This window comes from Salmo salar, chromosome 10, assembly GCF_965601325.2.
Source record: "Salmo salar chromosome 10, fSalSal1, whole genome shotgun sequence".
Classification (NCBI taxonomy): Eukaryota; Metazoa; Chordata; class Actinopteri; order Salmoniformes; family Salmonidae; genus Salmo; species Salmo salar.
The window spans coordinates 20,028,658-20,045,022 of record NC_138300.1 but is presented as its reverse complement, the minus strand read 5'-3'; the positions used below and the strand labels follow the sequence as shown (position 1 = coordinate 20,045,022).

Sequence of the window (16,365 nt, the reverse complement as noted above, 5' to 3'; positions counted from 1 at the left end):
CTCTTCTGTCTGTGTCATAGATCAACAGGTATATAATACCACCTTCCAAGACTTGAGCTGTGCTGAGCCTGTATGGACCCCGTTAGTTGACAGCTGTTTCTGAGGGACTCTGAGGTAGTGTTCACGGACATTAGAGGGTAATTATGGTTATGGGAAGAGGTCTGAGATGACTGGACTGATCCTGCCACAGCAAAGCAGATCTATTGGTCAATAGTCCTTTATATTGCCTATATTCATTTATTTGTCCGGAACCATGTCGTAACAAAGTGCTCTCTTTATGTAGTGTTGTGTTGTCTCTCTTGTCGTGATGTGTGTTTTGTCCTATATTTTTATTTAATTTATATTTATTTTTAATCCCAGCCCCCACCCCCGCAGGAGGCCTTTTGCCTTTTGGTAGGCCATCATTGTAAATAAAATTTGTTCTTAACTGACTCACCTAGTTAAATAAAGGTTAAATAAATGCTAATAAAAATAACAATAAGCAACAGGTCTCCCTTGAATATGAGATGGGTCATCTCAATAGGATTTCCTTTATAAACAAAGGCTAAAAAAATGCGATGCCTGGACATGAACACACAGCCATATAACTATAGCACGTGGATTAAGATACATAAACTAAGCAAAAAAAGAAACGTCCTCTCACTGTCAACTGCGTTTATTTTCAGCAAACTTAACATGGGTAAATATTTGAATGAGCATAACAAGATTCAACAACTGAGACATAAACTGAACAAGTTTCACAGACAAGTGACTAACAGAAATGGAATAATTACATTTACATTTAAGTCATTTAGCAGACGCTCTTATCCAGAGCGACTTACAAATTGGTGCATTCACCTTATAATATCCAGTGGAACAACCACTTTACAATAGTGCATCTAAATCTTTTAAGGGGGGGGTTAGAAGGATTACTTTATCCTATCCCAGGTATTCCTTGAAGAGGTGGGGTTTCAGGTGTCTCCGGAAGGTGGTGATTGACTCCGCTGTCCTGGCGTCGTGAGGGAGCTTGTTCCACCATTGGGGTGCCAGAGCAGCGAACAGTTTTGACTGGGCTGAGCGGGAACTGTGCTTCCTCAGAGGTAGGGAGGCGAGCAGGCCAGAGGTGGATGAACGGAGTGCCCTTGTTTGGGTGTAGGGCCTGATCAGAGCCTGAAGGTACGGAGGTGCCGTTCCCCTCACAGCTCCGTAGGCAAGCACCATGGTCTTGTAGCGGATGCGAGCTTCGACTGGAAGCCAGTGGAGAGAGCGGAGGAGCGGGGTGACGTGAGAGAACTTGGGAAGGTTGAACACCAGACGGGCTGCGGCGTTCTGGATGAGTTGTAGGGGTTTGATGGCACAGGCAGGGAGCCCAGCCAACAGCGAGTTGCAATAATCCAGACGGGAGATGACAAGTGCCTGGATTAGGACCTGCGCCGCTTCCTGTGTGAGGCAGGGTCGTACTCTGCGAATGTTGTAGAGCATGAACCTACAGGATCGGGTCACCGCCTTGATGTTGGTGGAGAACGACAGGGTGTTGTCCAGCAACATCAAGGCGGTGACCCGATCCTGGTTCTAGTCATGGCTCTAGTTCTGGTTCTAGTCATGGTTCTAGTCATAGTTCTAGTTCTGATTCTAGTCATGACTCTAGTCATGGCTCTAGTTCTGGTTCTAGTCATGGCTCTAGTTCTGGTTCTAGTCATGGCTCTAGTTCTGGTTCTAGTCATGGCTCTAGTTCTGGTTCTAGTCATGGCTCTAGTTCTGGTGCTAATTATGGTTCTAGTTATGGCCAAGTCCAGTATATGTCCAATACTAGTCACTACTAACTAATAATGTGTCCCTGAACAAAGGGGGGGTCAAAATCAACAGTAACAGTCAGTATCTGGTGTGGCCACCAGCTGCAGTACTGCAGTGCATCTCCTCATCATGGACTGCACCAGATTTGACCGTTCTTGCTGTGAGATGTTACCCCACTCTTCCACCAAGGCACCTGCAAGTTCCCAGACATTTCTGGGGGGAATGGCCCTAGCCCTCACCCTCCGATCCAACATTTCCCAGACGTGCTCAATGGGATTGAGATCCGGGCACTTCCCTGACCATGGCAGAACACTGACATTCTTGTCTTGTAGGAAATCACGCACAGAACGAGCAGTATGGCTGGTGGGATTGCCATGCTGGAGGGTCATGTCAGGATGAGCCTGCAGGAAGGGTACCACATGAGGGAGGAGGATGTCTTCCCTGTAACGCACAGCGTTGAGATTGCCTGTAATGACAACAAGCTCAGTCCAATGATGCTGTGACACAGCGCCCCAGACCATAAAGGACCCTCCACCTCCAAATCGGTCCCGCTCCCGAGTACAGGCCTCTGTGTAACGCTTCGACGATAAACACGAATCCGACCATCACCCCTGGTGAGACAAAACCGCGACTCATCAGTGAAGAGCATTTTTTGTCAGTCCTGTCTGGTCCAGCAACGGTGGGTTTGTGCCCATAGGCGACGTTGTTGCCAGTGATGTCTGGTGAGGACCTGCCTTACAACAGGCCTACAAGCCCTCAGTCCAGCCTCTCTCAGCCGATTGTGGACAGTCTGAGCACTGATGGAGTGATTGTGCGTTCCTGGTGTAACTCGGGCAGTTGTTGTTGCCATCCTGTACCTGTCCCGCAGGTGTGATGTTCGGATGTACCGATCCTGTGCAGGTGTTGTTACACGTGGTCTGCCACTGCGAGGACGATCAGCTGTCCATCATCCTGTCTCCCTGTAGTGCTGTCTTAGTCGTCTCACAGTACAGACATTGCAATTTATTGCCCTGGCCGCATCTGCAGTCCTCCTGCCTCCTTGCAGCATGCCTTACGCACATTCACGCAGATGAACAGGGACCCTGGGCATCTTTCTTTTGGTGTTTTTCAGAGTCAGTAGAAAGGCCTCTTTAGTGTCCTAAGTTTTCATAACTGTGACCTTAATTGCCTACCGTCTGTAAGCTGTTAGTGTCTTAACGACCGTTCCACAGGTGCATGTTCACTAATTGTTTATGGTTCATTGAACAAGCATGGGAAACAGTGTTTAAACCCTTTACAATGAAGATCTGTGAAGTTATTTGGATTTTTACGAATTATCTTTGAAAGACAGGGTCCTGAAAAAGGGACGTTTCTTTTTTTGCTGAGTTTATAAAGAGCTTGACCGAAAACATGCTGCTGATTTCTTCCAAGTTGTTCCGACCTCTACATTCCAGATGTGGCCTCTGAGACATAAAAGTGCTATCAATAACCTGACCAATGACTACATTTCAAGAGACCGGGTGTAATTAAGGAGAGGGAAATTGACAGTATTTCAAAACAGGTCTCCATTTAGTTTTAAGCTTGTCAACTGCAGCGCATTAGTTTGTAGAGTCACCCAAAGCAGTATTGCATCTCACTTAAAGGGGCAATGCATTCAAAAACGTGATTTCCTGTGTTTTATACATATTTCCACACTATGAGGTTGGAATAATACTGTTAAATTGTGAAAGTTATGATAATGTCCTTTCAGTGTAAGAGCTGTTTGAAAAATCTGCCTGAAATTTCTGCTTGTTTTGCATGGGTGCGGTTTTGGACCGCCTGATGACATCACCAGGCGGTATAAGTTAATAGACCACTAACAAAGAGAGTTTTCCTCCTCTATACCAATAACAGCTCGTTTTCTGGTTACAAATCCCTCCCATTAGGCTCCTCCAATTAGGCCATCCACTCAGACCCCTCCCAGGCAATCCTAGCAAAATTATTGCTTGAGAAATAGCTTCTGCTAAGAAACTATTTTTGTACATTTTTGACGATTTTAATAAAAAAACAATGACAGTAAGGTACTTAATTTTTGCCCAGAAATGATTCGATATTGAGATAAAAAATGTGACCTTTAAAAAGGCCTGCAAGTTACTGTAGTAGGTGTCTAAAGCTTTCTGTGTTCCAACTAAATTCATGCACTGAGAACCATAGTGAAAACTGAACACCCCCAGTGAAATAGAATCCCAGGTCAACCTACAGTATCAGAACATATGGAGGATTGATCTAGACAGACCAGGTTTTAATGTGTCTATTGGTCGGTACAGGATGGATCTAACATAGCTTTGTTGGACAGAAACTCCCCAGCGCCAGACCGCTGACCTGTATGAAACCTGTATGAAAGGTGCAACCGCTTTGTCAGAGTCATTTCCCAGAGCTGGCTGATGGGTGTATTTATGCCACGTTTAATCTTTGCAGTCATTAACCTGCGTGACCCTTGATCCCATTAAATCTTCCAGAAGGTCAGAAAGAGAGAACGGTCTTTAATGATAGACACAACTCACAGTGTTGAACTACAACATTTCTGGCCCGTTTGCCTAGAAAGTTGAAACGGAACAATAAAATGATTCGTTTAGAATAGAAAAAAGAGGACAAAACAAACGCCAGACCTGGAAAATCCCAATACTGTAAGGTAGGTGTGTAAAAAGGCCATAAATCCCCTGTAAGAGCGCAGAAGCAGTGAGTGTGACAATCAGTTTGCTACAGCTCTATGGGAAGCTCCTGCCTCTAGCTCCTCTCTCTCGCTGAGGGAAATGACTTCATACTGTTTTATACCGTTTCCCATCACTTGGCTCTGGCTCTGCTGGAGGCCTGTCTCCAACATCCAGCCTATGGGGGGACGTTAGCCGCTCATACCCCGGTTTCGGGAACTGTTTTCCCAGCACATAAAGTTGGCGTCTGGCCTCTCTGGGGCGTTCGACCAGTGTGTGTGGACTGTGGAGTAGATCCTGTTTCACACCTCAGGGCCAGATGGACCGGCCCACACTCAGGGCTCAGTGTGTGTGTACGGGGGCCTGAAAGGGCTAGGCGTGACTGACGAGTCGGCCCCAGCCCAGCCAAGCAGGTGAGCATGCTACACACACTCAGTAAGTGCTGTAAAACTGTTCCTCAGTGGGCTAGGCTTGGAGCCCCAGGCGTGTGCATTAATCCTCCCAAACCCTTTGACCTGGAGGCTGAGTCTGGAGCGGCTGGAGGCTGTCAACCAGGGCAGGCTGTCTCTGAGGCAGCATTACCCTGACATGTTATAGCCCTCTGGGGAGGGGGGGGTCTGGCCAGGGTGGCAAATGGCAAATTGGAACGGTCCCACTGGGCAAACACTTGTTGAATCAACGTTGTATCCACGTCATGTTGAATTGTTGTCTGTGCCTAGTGGGATATTGTTATGGAACATTTGGTGGTGCCAACATGGATGTCTGATCTTTAGAGTGTCTATAGCTGTGGTGGTCCATTGTGTGTGTTAGGTTGTATTGGGGTGGTATTGGGTGGTGTTGGGGTGTATTGGGTGGTATTGGGTGGTATTGGGGTGTATTGGGTGGTGTTGGGGTGTATTGGGTGGTGTTGGGGTGTATTGGGTGGTGTTGGGGTGTATTGGGTGGTTGCTGGAGAGTTGCTGGGAGTGGGGTTGGGAGATGTAGGGTGCTGGGTGTTAGGACTCACTTCCGGCTCCGGCTCCGGCTCCGGCCCCACAACTGGGGGAGAGCTGGCCACTGCCGCAGGTGCACATGTTGGGTCTGGAACAGAAGCCATCACCGCACGAGTTACGGCAGATCGCTGGGAGGAGAGATAGAAGAGAAGTCAAATATATTTCTAGATGAACTTGGGCCCAGCCAGCCACAAGAGGATGGACTGAGCTCTCCTCTTGGCCTACTCTTTGCACACAGATTTCTGTTAAGCACTTTCTGATAAGTTCGTGGAAAGCTCTATTTGATTTGATTCATTTGATTCATACAGGGGTTTTATAGACTACCAATGCAGAGGCAACCTGACTTTCAGTTTATAGGTATTGTGGCCATAATGGCTCGGTACTTACGGACAATACACTGGTTCCCTCCAGGCAGAGTCTTCCAGCCAGGGCAACAGTAGGAGTGGAAGCGAGAGCCACACACATTGGGCCTGCAAGACAGGGGAAACAAACTCAATACTCAACAGAGCCCCAATATAATTTAAGCAAATCCTTCAACAAACACACATGGGCATGAGTTATTTTCCAAGCGCTCACAGACCCTGGCGACCTTTGCTTTCACTCTAAACAGCTCCAACGAAAATACCAGTTTGTTTTTAGACATACTTAATGTAAACTTCCCAAGAAACAGCAGATATATATAAACCCCTTTCTCTAAGCCTCCCTGGTCTCTGCTCTTCTGGCTAAAGTCCTGCACCTCCTGGAGTCCAAGTTCTGCCTGCTGATTGAACGGGAGGCTTTAAAAAAAAAAGGTGATTGGACAGGAGGCTGCCCTGATCACTGACACATGTAAGAGTCATCAAACAGCTCAGAGAGCGACTGACTGGTCTTCCAGATTAGCTACAACATCCCCCTGAGGGACCATTCCAATCACATCCACACATAACGGACCTGGCCTCAAGTACTCTAACTACCTTACAGAGGTAGTGACTCAGACCTCAGTCAGAGAGTCGAATGAAAGGGCAACACTGTAATGTATACGATCTACTGTAGTGGTGGTGAAGCAAGCTCTTCGTAATGCATTTCCCTTTGGAATTCATCCAACCCTGTAGGACAATATTATAACCAGGGGGTGGAATTGACAGAGAGCTATAGTAAACTGAATCTCAGCAAACAGTGGAATAGGGCTGCTCTAGATGGATTACATGCATCCGTAACTATGGGAACATCTACTTTTCCTTCATGCAACACATGATTGACCGTCTCCTCTTCCATCCTAGACATTAACCGGTGTCTGTCAGTCACCTGGGAACAGACTAGAGCAGCTGAAGTTTGGATCTTTAGGACAACAGAAAGGAGAGCACACCTCCAACAGCATTACCAGATGGCACAAACACAGAAAATGAGGAAGGGCGGGAGAAAGAGACAGCGAGGGACGGAGAGAGAGCAAGAGAATAGAAGGAGGATTGGAAAGGGTAAGGGAGAAAGAGAGGGCGAGGCAGAGACAAAGGAGATAGAGATAGAAAGAGAGATTGAAGAGGAAGGGAGGGGAAAGGAGAGATGTAATGAAATGAAGGTTAGGAGGTAAAAAAATACAGAATTTAGGGAAGGGGACGAGGGATCAGTAGGAGGTAAAGGAAAACAGGTTTATGTTAAGGAGATGGAGGAGGAGGAGGGAGCAGAAAACAGAGCAGCAGATATGGACACAGAGAAAGGGGCAACACTAGCAACCAGAGGCGAACCCATGGGGGGCTGCACCTTTGGGTCATAGGCCTACACAAATCTTGAGGGGGCTTGAAAAATGCTGTTTTGACATACACGAACAGCGCAAGAGCGCAACATTCCAACAATTAATGACGCAAAACTGCTTGCATGCTACAGTCAATCATCTCTCTACACAGGTTAGCTACCCCTGCGCTCATTGAAACCTGGATACGCCAATTGACAACATGCCCCTGCCAAACCAGGGTCAACCCAGTAATCCCACACATATCGGTTTGGCTGGGTTTGTTGTTCCTGCGCTCTCCTTCAGGCTAACCCCGGCCTCCTTACAGGAGGAGAGTACAGAGAAGTTAAGCCTTGGGGATTTGCCTCAATATTGAAACGTCATGCTGTTTTCAGCACTCAATTTAAAGAGGATTAGCTGGCTGAAGTCTTTGATGTAGCCTCCTGGCCCATAGCGCTCTCCTTATAGCTCATTAATAGTAATAAAACAAAGATGACTGCACGCAGCACAGTAGCCAGGAGAAATATTAAAACCCCAAAACAAAAGCACATTCTATTGCGACCTAAAACCCCCTTGGTTTAGATTGAGAGATTGTTCTAGATTTCAGATACATCAGCTATGGTATGGAACTGGAAAAGTTGCTATCAATGAGGTCAAATGGGACTTGGTATAACCCTAGTGAAATACTTTGAGCCCAACTGTAAGGAAAATACTTTTAACCTGGTGTTTTCCAAAGGTTTAGAGCTCAAAGGCTTTCAGAAGAAACATTTCATTGCGTCTATGTTCTCTAGGAAGTTCCCTCTTGTTTAATAGTGTAAGATGGTGAAAGACACGACAGGACCTCAAACGGACCAGATCTTCTGACTTTTTCTCAGTCCTTTGATCTTACAGACCAACATATAATCTAGAGGCCTTCTGGGGGCCACAGGCTCCTGGCTAGAAAGTGCAAACTCAACAGTTATGAGACAGAGTGCCAGAGGCTCTTCACATGGAGGATTCCAGGGGAACAGAAGGTCAGAGCCAGACAGTTCAGAGGCACAGAAGGGGCCATGCTGGGACTAGTGGGAAATTAGCTGGGCCGATGGGGTTCTGTAAAGACCACAGACTGGATTTTAGGCCAGGACAACTTTAGGTCAGTTGGAGGAGGTAATCCAACTGGGAAAAGGGGGATGGGGGCTACAAACCCTTGTAAAGGTCAGAGGTCAGCTCACTGGCATTTGACCCCCTGTCGGTAGATTGCTACCCTTTTCTACCCTAACATATTTGGACTTGCTTCTTTGTCAGATCTGGAGCTGATAGGATACGCTGAGTTCATCTTCATCTTCATAACTCTGGGAAGTTGTTTGGCCTGCTTTAGTGTTAATTCTAAAAACGCCAGAGAATGTTTTTTTCTTAGCTAAAGTTGGCCTGACTCTCTCTTGACTAATTTGAACCCTGAGCTCATACTGTACTGGTGTAGACGGGGGCTGAGATACAGTACCAGTCAAAAGTTTGGACCCTATTCATTTCCAGGGTTTTTCTTTATTTTTTACTATTTTCGACATTGTAGAAAATAATAGTGAAGACATCAAAACTATGAAATAACACATGTAGTATCCGAACAAGTGTTAAACAAATCAAAATAAATTTTATATTTGAGATTCTTCAAAGTAGCCACCCAACTTTGCACACTCTTGGAATGAGTAGGTGTGTCCAAACTTTTGATTGGTACTGTACATACCTCTCACTCTCTGGGTTAGTGGGTTTAGAGGGAGCAGGACGAGGGAGGGCGGTGTACATGGGCCAAACAAAGTCCGAATGGGCATAATTGTTCTCCGTAAGAATAACCATCAAGTGTATTGTCCAAGTTTTTTCTTCGTTTTTTTTTATGAGGCCCATGTGAATTATGGCCAAACTTACGATGTTTATGATAAACTATAACGATAGGCAGAGTTTTTGAAACGGAGGTTCTGTCTTTTAGGTCTAGCCTGAATGTATGCATAAAATGCAGACACATAAAAAAATGAAAGAAACTCTAATCCATAAAAAACACAGGAAAATGGGTCATCCTTCATACATTCCAAATATTCCTCTCAGACTTTGCGAGCTTGCCCTTCCTTCCTCTTCTCCTCTTCAAAATACCAGCTGATGTATCTATAGCTTTATTGGAGAGAACAACCGGAACATTCTAGAATATGGGAATTATTTTCTTATGGGTTAGGCATGTGCCAGGGCAAACTCTGGGGAGAGCAAGTACCCCATCCAATTTACCTTGGAAGGAACCTGAGCGGCTGAATGCACTTCTCTACTTTGAGAAAGACTACCAAGTGAGTGAACGTCCAAAGCATCTCCCCTGAGCTGAGTTTTGGCTGCCTAGAAGTCCCAGTCTGGACCTCTTCCCTCCCTTTTCACATGCAGTAGACCTTATTAGCCTGCCTGAAAGGCTGTTTCGTTCGTTCTTTCTGGCATGGCTGGTTATGAGCCACAAACTCACTATTTCTTTCACTTTCCCTCGCTCCACATCTCTCTCCCTCTTTCTCTCCCTCTCTCCCATCCCTCTCTCTCAACCTAGAGCCCACCACTTTTACAGAGCCTCCCAGGTTGTACAGTATTGTATCAAGGTAATTGAGGAGGTCCCAGGACAGTATAGTATCAAGGTAATTGAGGAGGTCCCAGGACAGTATAGTATCAAGGTAATTGAGGAGGTCCCAGGACAGTATAGTATCAAGGTAATTGAGGAGGTCCCAGGACAGTATAGTATCAAGGTAATTGAGGAGGTCCCAGGACAGTATAGTATCAAGGTAATTGAGGAGGTCCCAGGACAGTATAGTATCAAGGTAATTGAGGAGGTCCCAGGACAGTATAGTATCAAGGTAATTGAGGAGGTCCCAGGACAGTATAGTATCAAGGTAATTGAGGAGGTCCCAGGACAGTATAGTATCAAGGTAATTGAGGAGGTCCCAGGACAGTATAGTATCAAGGTAATTGAGGAGGTCCCAGGACAGTATAGTATCAAGGTAATTGAGGAGGTCCCATGGTATGATCAGATTCCACCCATGTGTAGATGCCAAATTGCACTCTGCCTAGGAAGTCAATAAATCAGACTCACTCAACATCAGCCAGTCCAGCAACAGACCAGCAACAGTAGAGTCTGAAACCCTGGTATGTGGAGCATTCAGTCAGCAGATAAACACTGTTCACACAACAAAGTGTAATGACCACCATTAACATAATCTCTCTCCCAGAGGGAATCTGATGCTGTACAGAATGTGTAACGGAAGACTTTCCAATGTTATGTTAATGTCATTATGTTGTGTGTGTGTGTGGGGGGGGGGGGGGGGGGGGGGGCATGGATAATCTTTATATGTTGGGTGCAAATACTTTACTCTATAAACAATGGTGGAGTTGAACAAAATGATGGGAAAAGTCCACCGGGTATGTTACTCGCCATGAAAACTAAGGCAATCGTTTAATGGGAACAGCACGAGTTTGTGCAACTGTTGCATTCGCTGCAATATTATTTCATATCTAATCTAATCTTGACGCCATGCAACACAGTTCTGCTGCACTGAGTAGATCAGAGGATAAGATTGCCAGACCAGAGCAGCCCACTCCGTGTGTCTAAGTCAACCACAGAGTGAATGTGACACAGGTCAGGCCTGAAGTGGCCTTGTCCCTAGCTGGCTCACAGACAAAATGGCTCCGTTGAGACTTGTTTGGCTCTCCGATATACAGGGGATCCATTTATGTCCGGCAGAGAGGTCCAATGGCTGCCAAATTAATCTCACTGACTGACAACGCAGACACGTCTGTTTGTTCTGTGCAGCGCGAATCATTACCGAACATTTAAGAAAACAGCAAGTCAGTCCAATGTGTGCTTTACCCTACCCAGGTCCTGCACTGTAATTTAATACTATTTCATTCCATGATAGCTTAGCTCTCTCTCTCTCTTTCCTTCTCTCTCTCCCTCCTTTTCGCTCTGCCATGAGTTCTGTTGTTTTGTCACCTGCGAAAGTGAAACAAATGTCCCTTGTCGTGGCCCCCAGAACGATCTGAATACTCCCTTCCCTGCGTTGGGGTGCAAGGGGAACCATAAGCAGGGACAGATGAGAGACTGATTGGAATAACTGATGCAAACATTTGAGAATCGTCCCAACAAAACATCCTTTGTTTTTCCAAAAGGAGGAAACATACAGTAAAAGCTTGCCGTCCTCCATTGACACACATCCCACCCAGTCCCTGGGGAGATTGGGGGGGGGGGGGGGGGGGGGGGGGGGGGGTTGAGGGGAGACGGTAGGGATGATGATGGAGAAGAAGGGGGAGGAGGGAGGGTTCTGTGGTTTCTATAATCCACCCCACTGAAACACTCGAACACCACCCCCGTTTGTGAATTCCCAATTGACTACCCATTTACCCCCACTACGAGTGATTTGCTCAAAACTGTCTTGCTAATAAACTTTCCCCTGCAGTCTTCAGCTATGTGTTCTCCAGCTAATACGCCTAACAGAATGCCTACTTGCCTAGATTTGGGTCATTGCGTTCACTCGACAAACTTTAATGAATGACCCAACCCCTTTCCCTAGACTCTGACATGAAAATGCCATTTTGCTGTAAATACTCAAGTATCTCTCAATGTTGCAAGCAACCTTTTAGCTTCGAACATGTGCTGTCTTTGGGAGAACAATGATGTATTCAGCATTATTTGGCTGTAGTAAGGCTATGTTGGCCTTAGCCCAGGAAGCATAGCAGTGGAAGAAAGAGTTGCCAAGACAGCTCAATGGGGAAAGCTAGCCATAAACTAATTGTCCAACTGTCCACATTCTAAACTTGATCATATTACCATGTTCCAGTGGAGCAGTATGGTTGAACTCAAAGACAGACAACCACACAAATGCTCTTTGTGTCAATCAACATAAATAATTTGCAGTTCTGGCCTAAACAAAACTCCGCAAACAGAGAACTCCAGAAAATAAACTCCTTACCCTCTGAGTGTCTCCTGTCCTCTCCGGCGAACCCTCTGCACCTCCCTCTCGTCCACCTTCCCCGTGAAGCGGCTGGCTTGGTACCCTCCGTCTCCCGCTCCTGCCTGGCCATACGCTGTGTGGACCGCGGCCCAGCAAACGGCCGCCCATCCCAGCAACAACCGGGTCAGCTTCCCTGCTCCCATTAGCTGCTCTGTTTCTGCGTAGCCCTGCTGCTGAAGACTACTGGATGATGGCGCTTCCTCTTCGTTGACGAGTTACACTCACACGTTTGTGTGGACCTGTCCCAGTCCCGGTATGCACTCCAGGGTGGGGGGCTGGAGGGGGCAGACACAGGACCGTACATCAGGGTTTTTGGCCTCCCGCAGACATGTCAACCATCTCAACACAAGACTATGGGCTACAAGAAAGGTACTTAGAGTGGAATGTGTGCCGTTTCAAGTGTGCAGAAAAAGTAACGGGTTGCTGTGCCAAATAACAGTGAAATGTATTTTTAATTGTGAATGTCATGGTTGAAAAGTCAACAGTTTTATTTAGAGTGCCCCCCTTACCCCAAACTCCCCACCCCTCTTTCTCCCTCCTTCTCTCACTCTTAATTTGGAAAGGTTTCAGTTATTCCTCATCAAAATCAAATGAATTTCTAATAACTTACCTGGAAGTTTACTTTTACAAGTCTGTTCTGACTGCATTAGTGCAAGTTCTCTCATTAAAAGTCAGCTTTAAAACTGAATGATGGGCCCCCAGTGATATATAACCACAGTTTAACCCACATCAGGGGGTTACAGAGCAGGAAGGAGAGATTTTCCCTTCAATAATGGGAGACAGTTATTGGAAGAAAATGAGAAGAAAAATAGCCTCCATCCCTGACTCCAAACACATTTAATGGAAGATGAGTGATAAATTACTGGTAACAATACTCTCCATTCCTTCCCTCCACCCCTTTCTTTCTTTCTTTCTTTCTTTCTTTCTTTCTTTTCTTTCTTTCTCTCTCAGACTCACAGAGACACACACAGCACGCACACACAGAGACAAACAAACTTGAATTTGCTTTACATAAAATATAATGTTGAAATGTTGTAGCAAGAAATCATTATACACATTTCCTTAGCATTTGAATACGCAAGAAAGTTTACAGAAAGTAATCTACTAGAAAGTCGACATAGAAAGTAATCCGATTTTTTGTGAGTGGCTTCATTTACAGTCGGCTATGAGAGGGGATCAATGTGGGCGCGATCAATCCGCCAGACCGAACAAAGAAAAATGCCTGATCAATTACCTATGGATAGGTCACTAATTACCACAGCCACAAAGTCATAATTCCCGCCCATTTCTACAATTTATCTTCTTAAAATCTGGTTTTAAAACTAACCCTAACCTTAATCATAACATTCACTACCCTGCTAACCTTATGATTAACCCTAGCCTTAAATTAAGACCAAAAAGCACATTTTGACTTTGTGGCTGTAGTAACTAGTGACAACCCAGTGCACCCTTTCTCGACTCAAACGTCAAATGACCGGTAAACTGTTTCCATCGCAAGAAATACACATAAAAAGTCATTCGGTTAAAATGCATATAGAACTTCATTCACCTTTGTGTTAACTATGAAAAAAGCGTTCCATAAAACGACAGAAAAAAACTACATAGAACAGTGAAATTAACAATATCCAACGGGCTAAACATTTTGGCACTATAATGAGGGCATTTTCTCAGCAACTTTTTGAATGGGATAAAAACGGCAGCATGACCTCGAAGTGGACGACAAAAGGTATAATCTCTTGAAACAAAGTTGCAAAGTAATAAAGTAACAATGCTTGATAGTAGGCTATAACCACACCTTTCTTGTGTGAAATATCATAAAACAGCATTAATATTCCTAAAGAATGTACAACGAACCTCGGCTCGTAAATCGGCTAATGACAATTTAGCAGCCACAAAAAAAATACCGGTAAAACAGATGTAGCAGCCTTGCCTAAAATAATCCTAACCGGAACAGTTTTGACAATTCCTTTCAACCATTCACCTTTTGAATAAGCAAGTAGATGCACATTACTTTTGCTTTATAACACATGCAAAACATATATCAACTCGGGTAAAACACCCCTAGGCCTATGCAACGTAATAGTGAATCATTGATAACCAGTGTCATAAATCAATAGTAGCACAATACCTTACAATTGTTGCAGTGCCTTGAAGTCGAGGAGCCCCGAGTGGAAATTTGAAATGGGATATGTGCTCCAGAATGGGATATTGAACTATAGCCTTGTGAGAAGAAGAGAAAAGTTCGAGAATTGCCCTGATTGGAAGAGGGGAGGTGCTTTTTTAAGACACTCAGAGAGGGGGGTAACTAACGGACCACAGGACAAACCCACATTCCGTAAGACTCCACTGTTATAAAAGGGGGGCAAGTATTCAGACAAACCTCTGACATTATTTTCCAACTACTTTCCTTCATACCTGTGTAATGAAGTCACGTCTAATAAAGCAAATGGTCAATTAGATGAAAGCAATTAGTCTACTAATAATCCTCAACCTATGGAAAATGTTAAAGATAAAGTAACCTTGCCAATAGGTTAGGTATGTATAGAATTCCATCCTTACCTCCCCAAAAGGCTGGTATAATTCCTTGGTTTTTGATTACATTGTCACATGGAAGTGATTTGTGAACATTTCCAATCAAATGGAATAAGATCTTTATGTCTTTAAAGTCAGTGGACACACCCTGTCATTTATCACAGGCAGTTTAGTACATTTACATTGAAACCAAATTGAAATGATATGTTATTGCTATATTGTATGTATATTGTGTGACAAGTTTACGCACGCTATTTCGAAAGCGTTGCTTTTTATTGCAGTAGCCCACAGGGCAGTGATTGACATATCCTTATGCATTGCTGTGACTGTTGATAGGAAGTGGACCAAATTAACTGGGGGCCTTGCCATCTGGGTGGTATATTGGAGGAGCAGCTGAGCACATCCCAAATGTTGGGGCCTACAGAGTTGACTGATACCCCCTGTTTGTCTAAGGAAACAGGTTTGGAAAACACAGCAAGCAGTGTTTGTCAGGACTGCCCTAAAATAGTCTCCTCACCACTCCTCACCATGTTTCGTAAGATGGTCATAAATACTGTCTTCACACGACACATGAAAATGCTGAAACTCACATCATACTGTAATTAGGGAGTACAACTTCAATGGAGTTATGACCTTTGAGAATAAAGGACTTGGTAATAAAATGAGTGGGAAGGTCAAATGCCAGTACTCCTGATATACAAATCATATAGATTTCCTTTTGTTCTGTTGGGATCGTTTACCTTTAAATTGTGGGTGTTTCCCTATACATTAGATTAATGGACACTCCCAAGCCTTCATAGATAAATGTGTTCATCCCAGCTGGCATGGCAAGGCTCTAAAGATAATAAAACTAATTGGGAAAATTTGTATGAAATCATGCTTTAGCACCCCTTCTCTCTCTCTCTCTCTCTCTCTCTCTCTCTCTCCCTCTCACACACACACACTTTTGCAGACACATGCCTATACCACTTGTCATGGAACATGGAATAACACACCAGACCAGGCTTAGCCTTGAACATGCAGCAGTGGAGTGACTGGGATGATTTGTGATCCTCTTGGGTCTTCCAATGACTCTCTTACAAGTGTGGGATGGGAACCCCACTGACTGTCTTCCAGCCCCCTCCACCACCGCAATCTGCTAAACAGAACCACATTTCCCCATGTGATCTGGGGCAGGGTGAAAGCACCACTGTGTGTATGGATTGTACATCAGGAACCCAGGGAAATAGTTTAACTACCCCCGATAGAAATAACACCATTCTCCATGCACTGTAATTTACAAGAGCTATTGATAAGAGCTACAGTTGAAGTCAGAAGTTTACATACACCTTAGCCAAATACATTTAAACTCAGTTTTTCACAATTCCTAACATTTAATCCTAGTAAAAATTCCCTGTCTTAGGTCAGTTAGGATCACCACTTTATTTTAAGAATGTGAAATGTCAGAATAATAGAAGAGAGAATGATTTATTTCAGCTTTTATTTCTTTCATCACATTCGCAGTGGGTCTGAATGTCATGGGCATCGTAAGGATTGGACCAAAATGCAGCGGGTAAAGTGCTCATCTTCTTTCTTTATTAAAGAAAACACTTAAACAAAATAAACTGATGACGAAAAACAGTCCAGTAAGGTGCACAGACTATACTGGAAACAACCACCCACACCACAAGTGAAAACAAACCCAACTAAAT

At 44.7% G+C, this 16,365-nt stretch overlaps 1 protein-coding gene across 2 annotated transcripts in view; it reads right to left on the bottom strand.

The window, feature by feature from the left end:
- LOC106613712 (fibrillin-2) overlaps positions 1-14,409 on the bottom strand; it is an 89,643-nt gene extending 75,234 nt beyond the window's left edge. The window contains exons 1-4 of one of the 2 annotated variants that reach the window (XM_014216250.3): positions 14,271-14,409; positions 12,101-12,417; positions 5,822-5,904; positions 5,449-5,562 (exon numbers count right to left, since the gene is read on the bottom strand). In XM_014216250.3, coding sequence (XP_014071725.1) covers positions 5,449-5,562; positions 5,822-5,904; positions 12,101-12,285 — 382 coding nt within the window. In that variant the 5' untranslated portion in view covers positions 12,286-12,417; positions 14,271-14,409. The remainder of the gene's footprint in view (positions 1-5,448; positions 5,563-5,821; positions 5,905-12,100; positions 12,418-14,270) is intronic. The other variant, XM_014216249.3, reaches the window with a different exon arrangement.
- Positions 14,410-16,365: the final 1,956 nt, after the last annotated feature.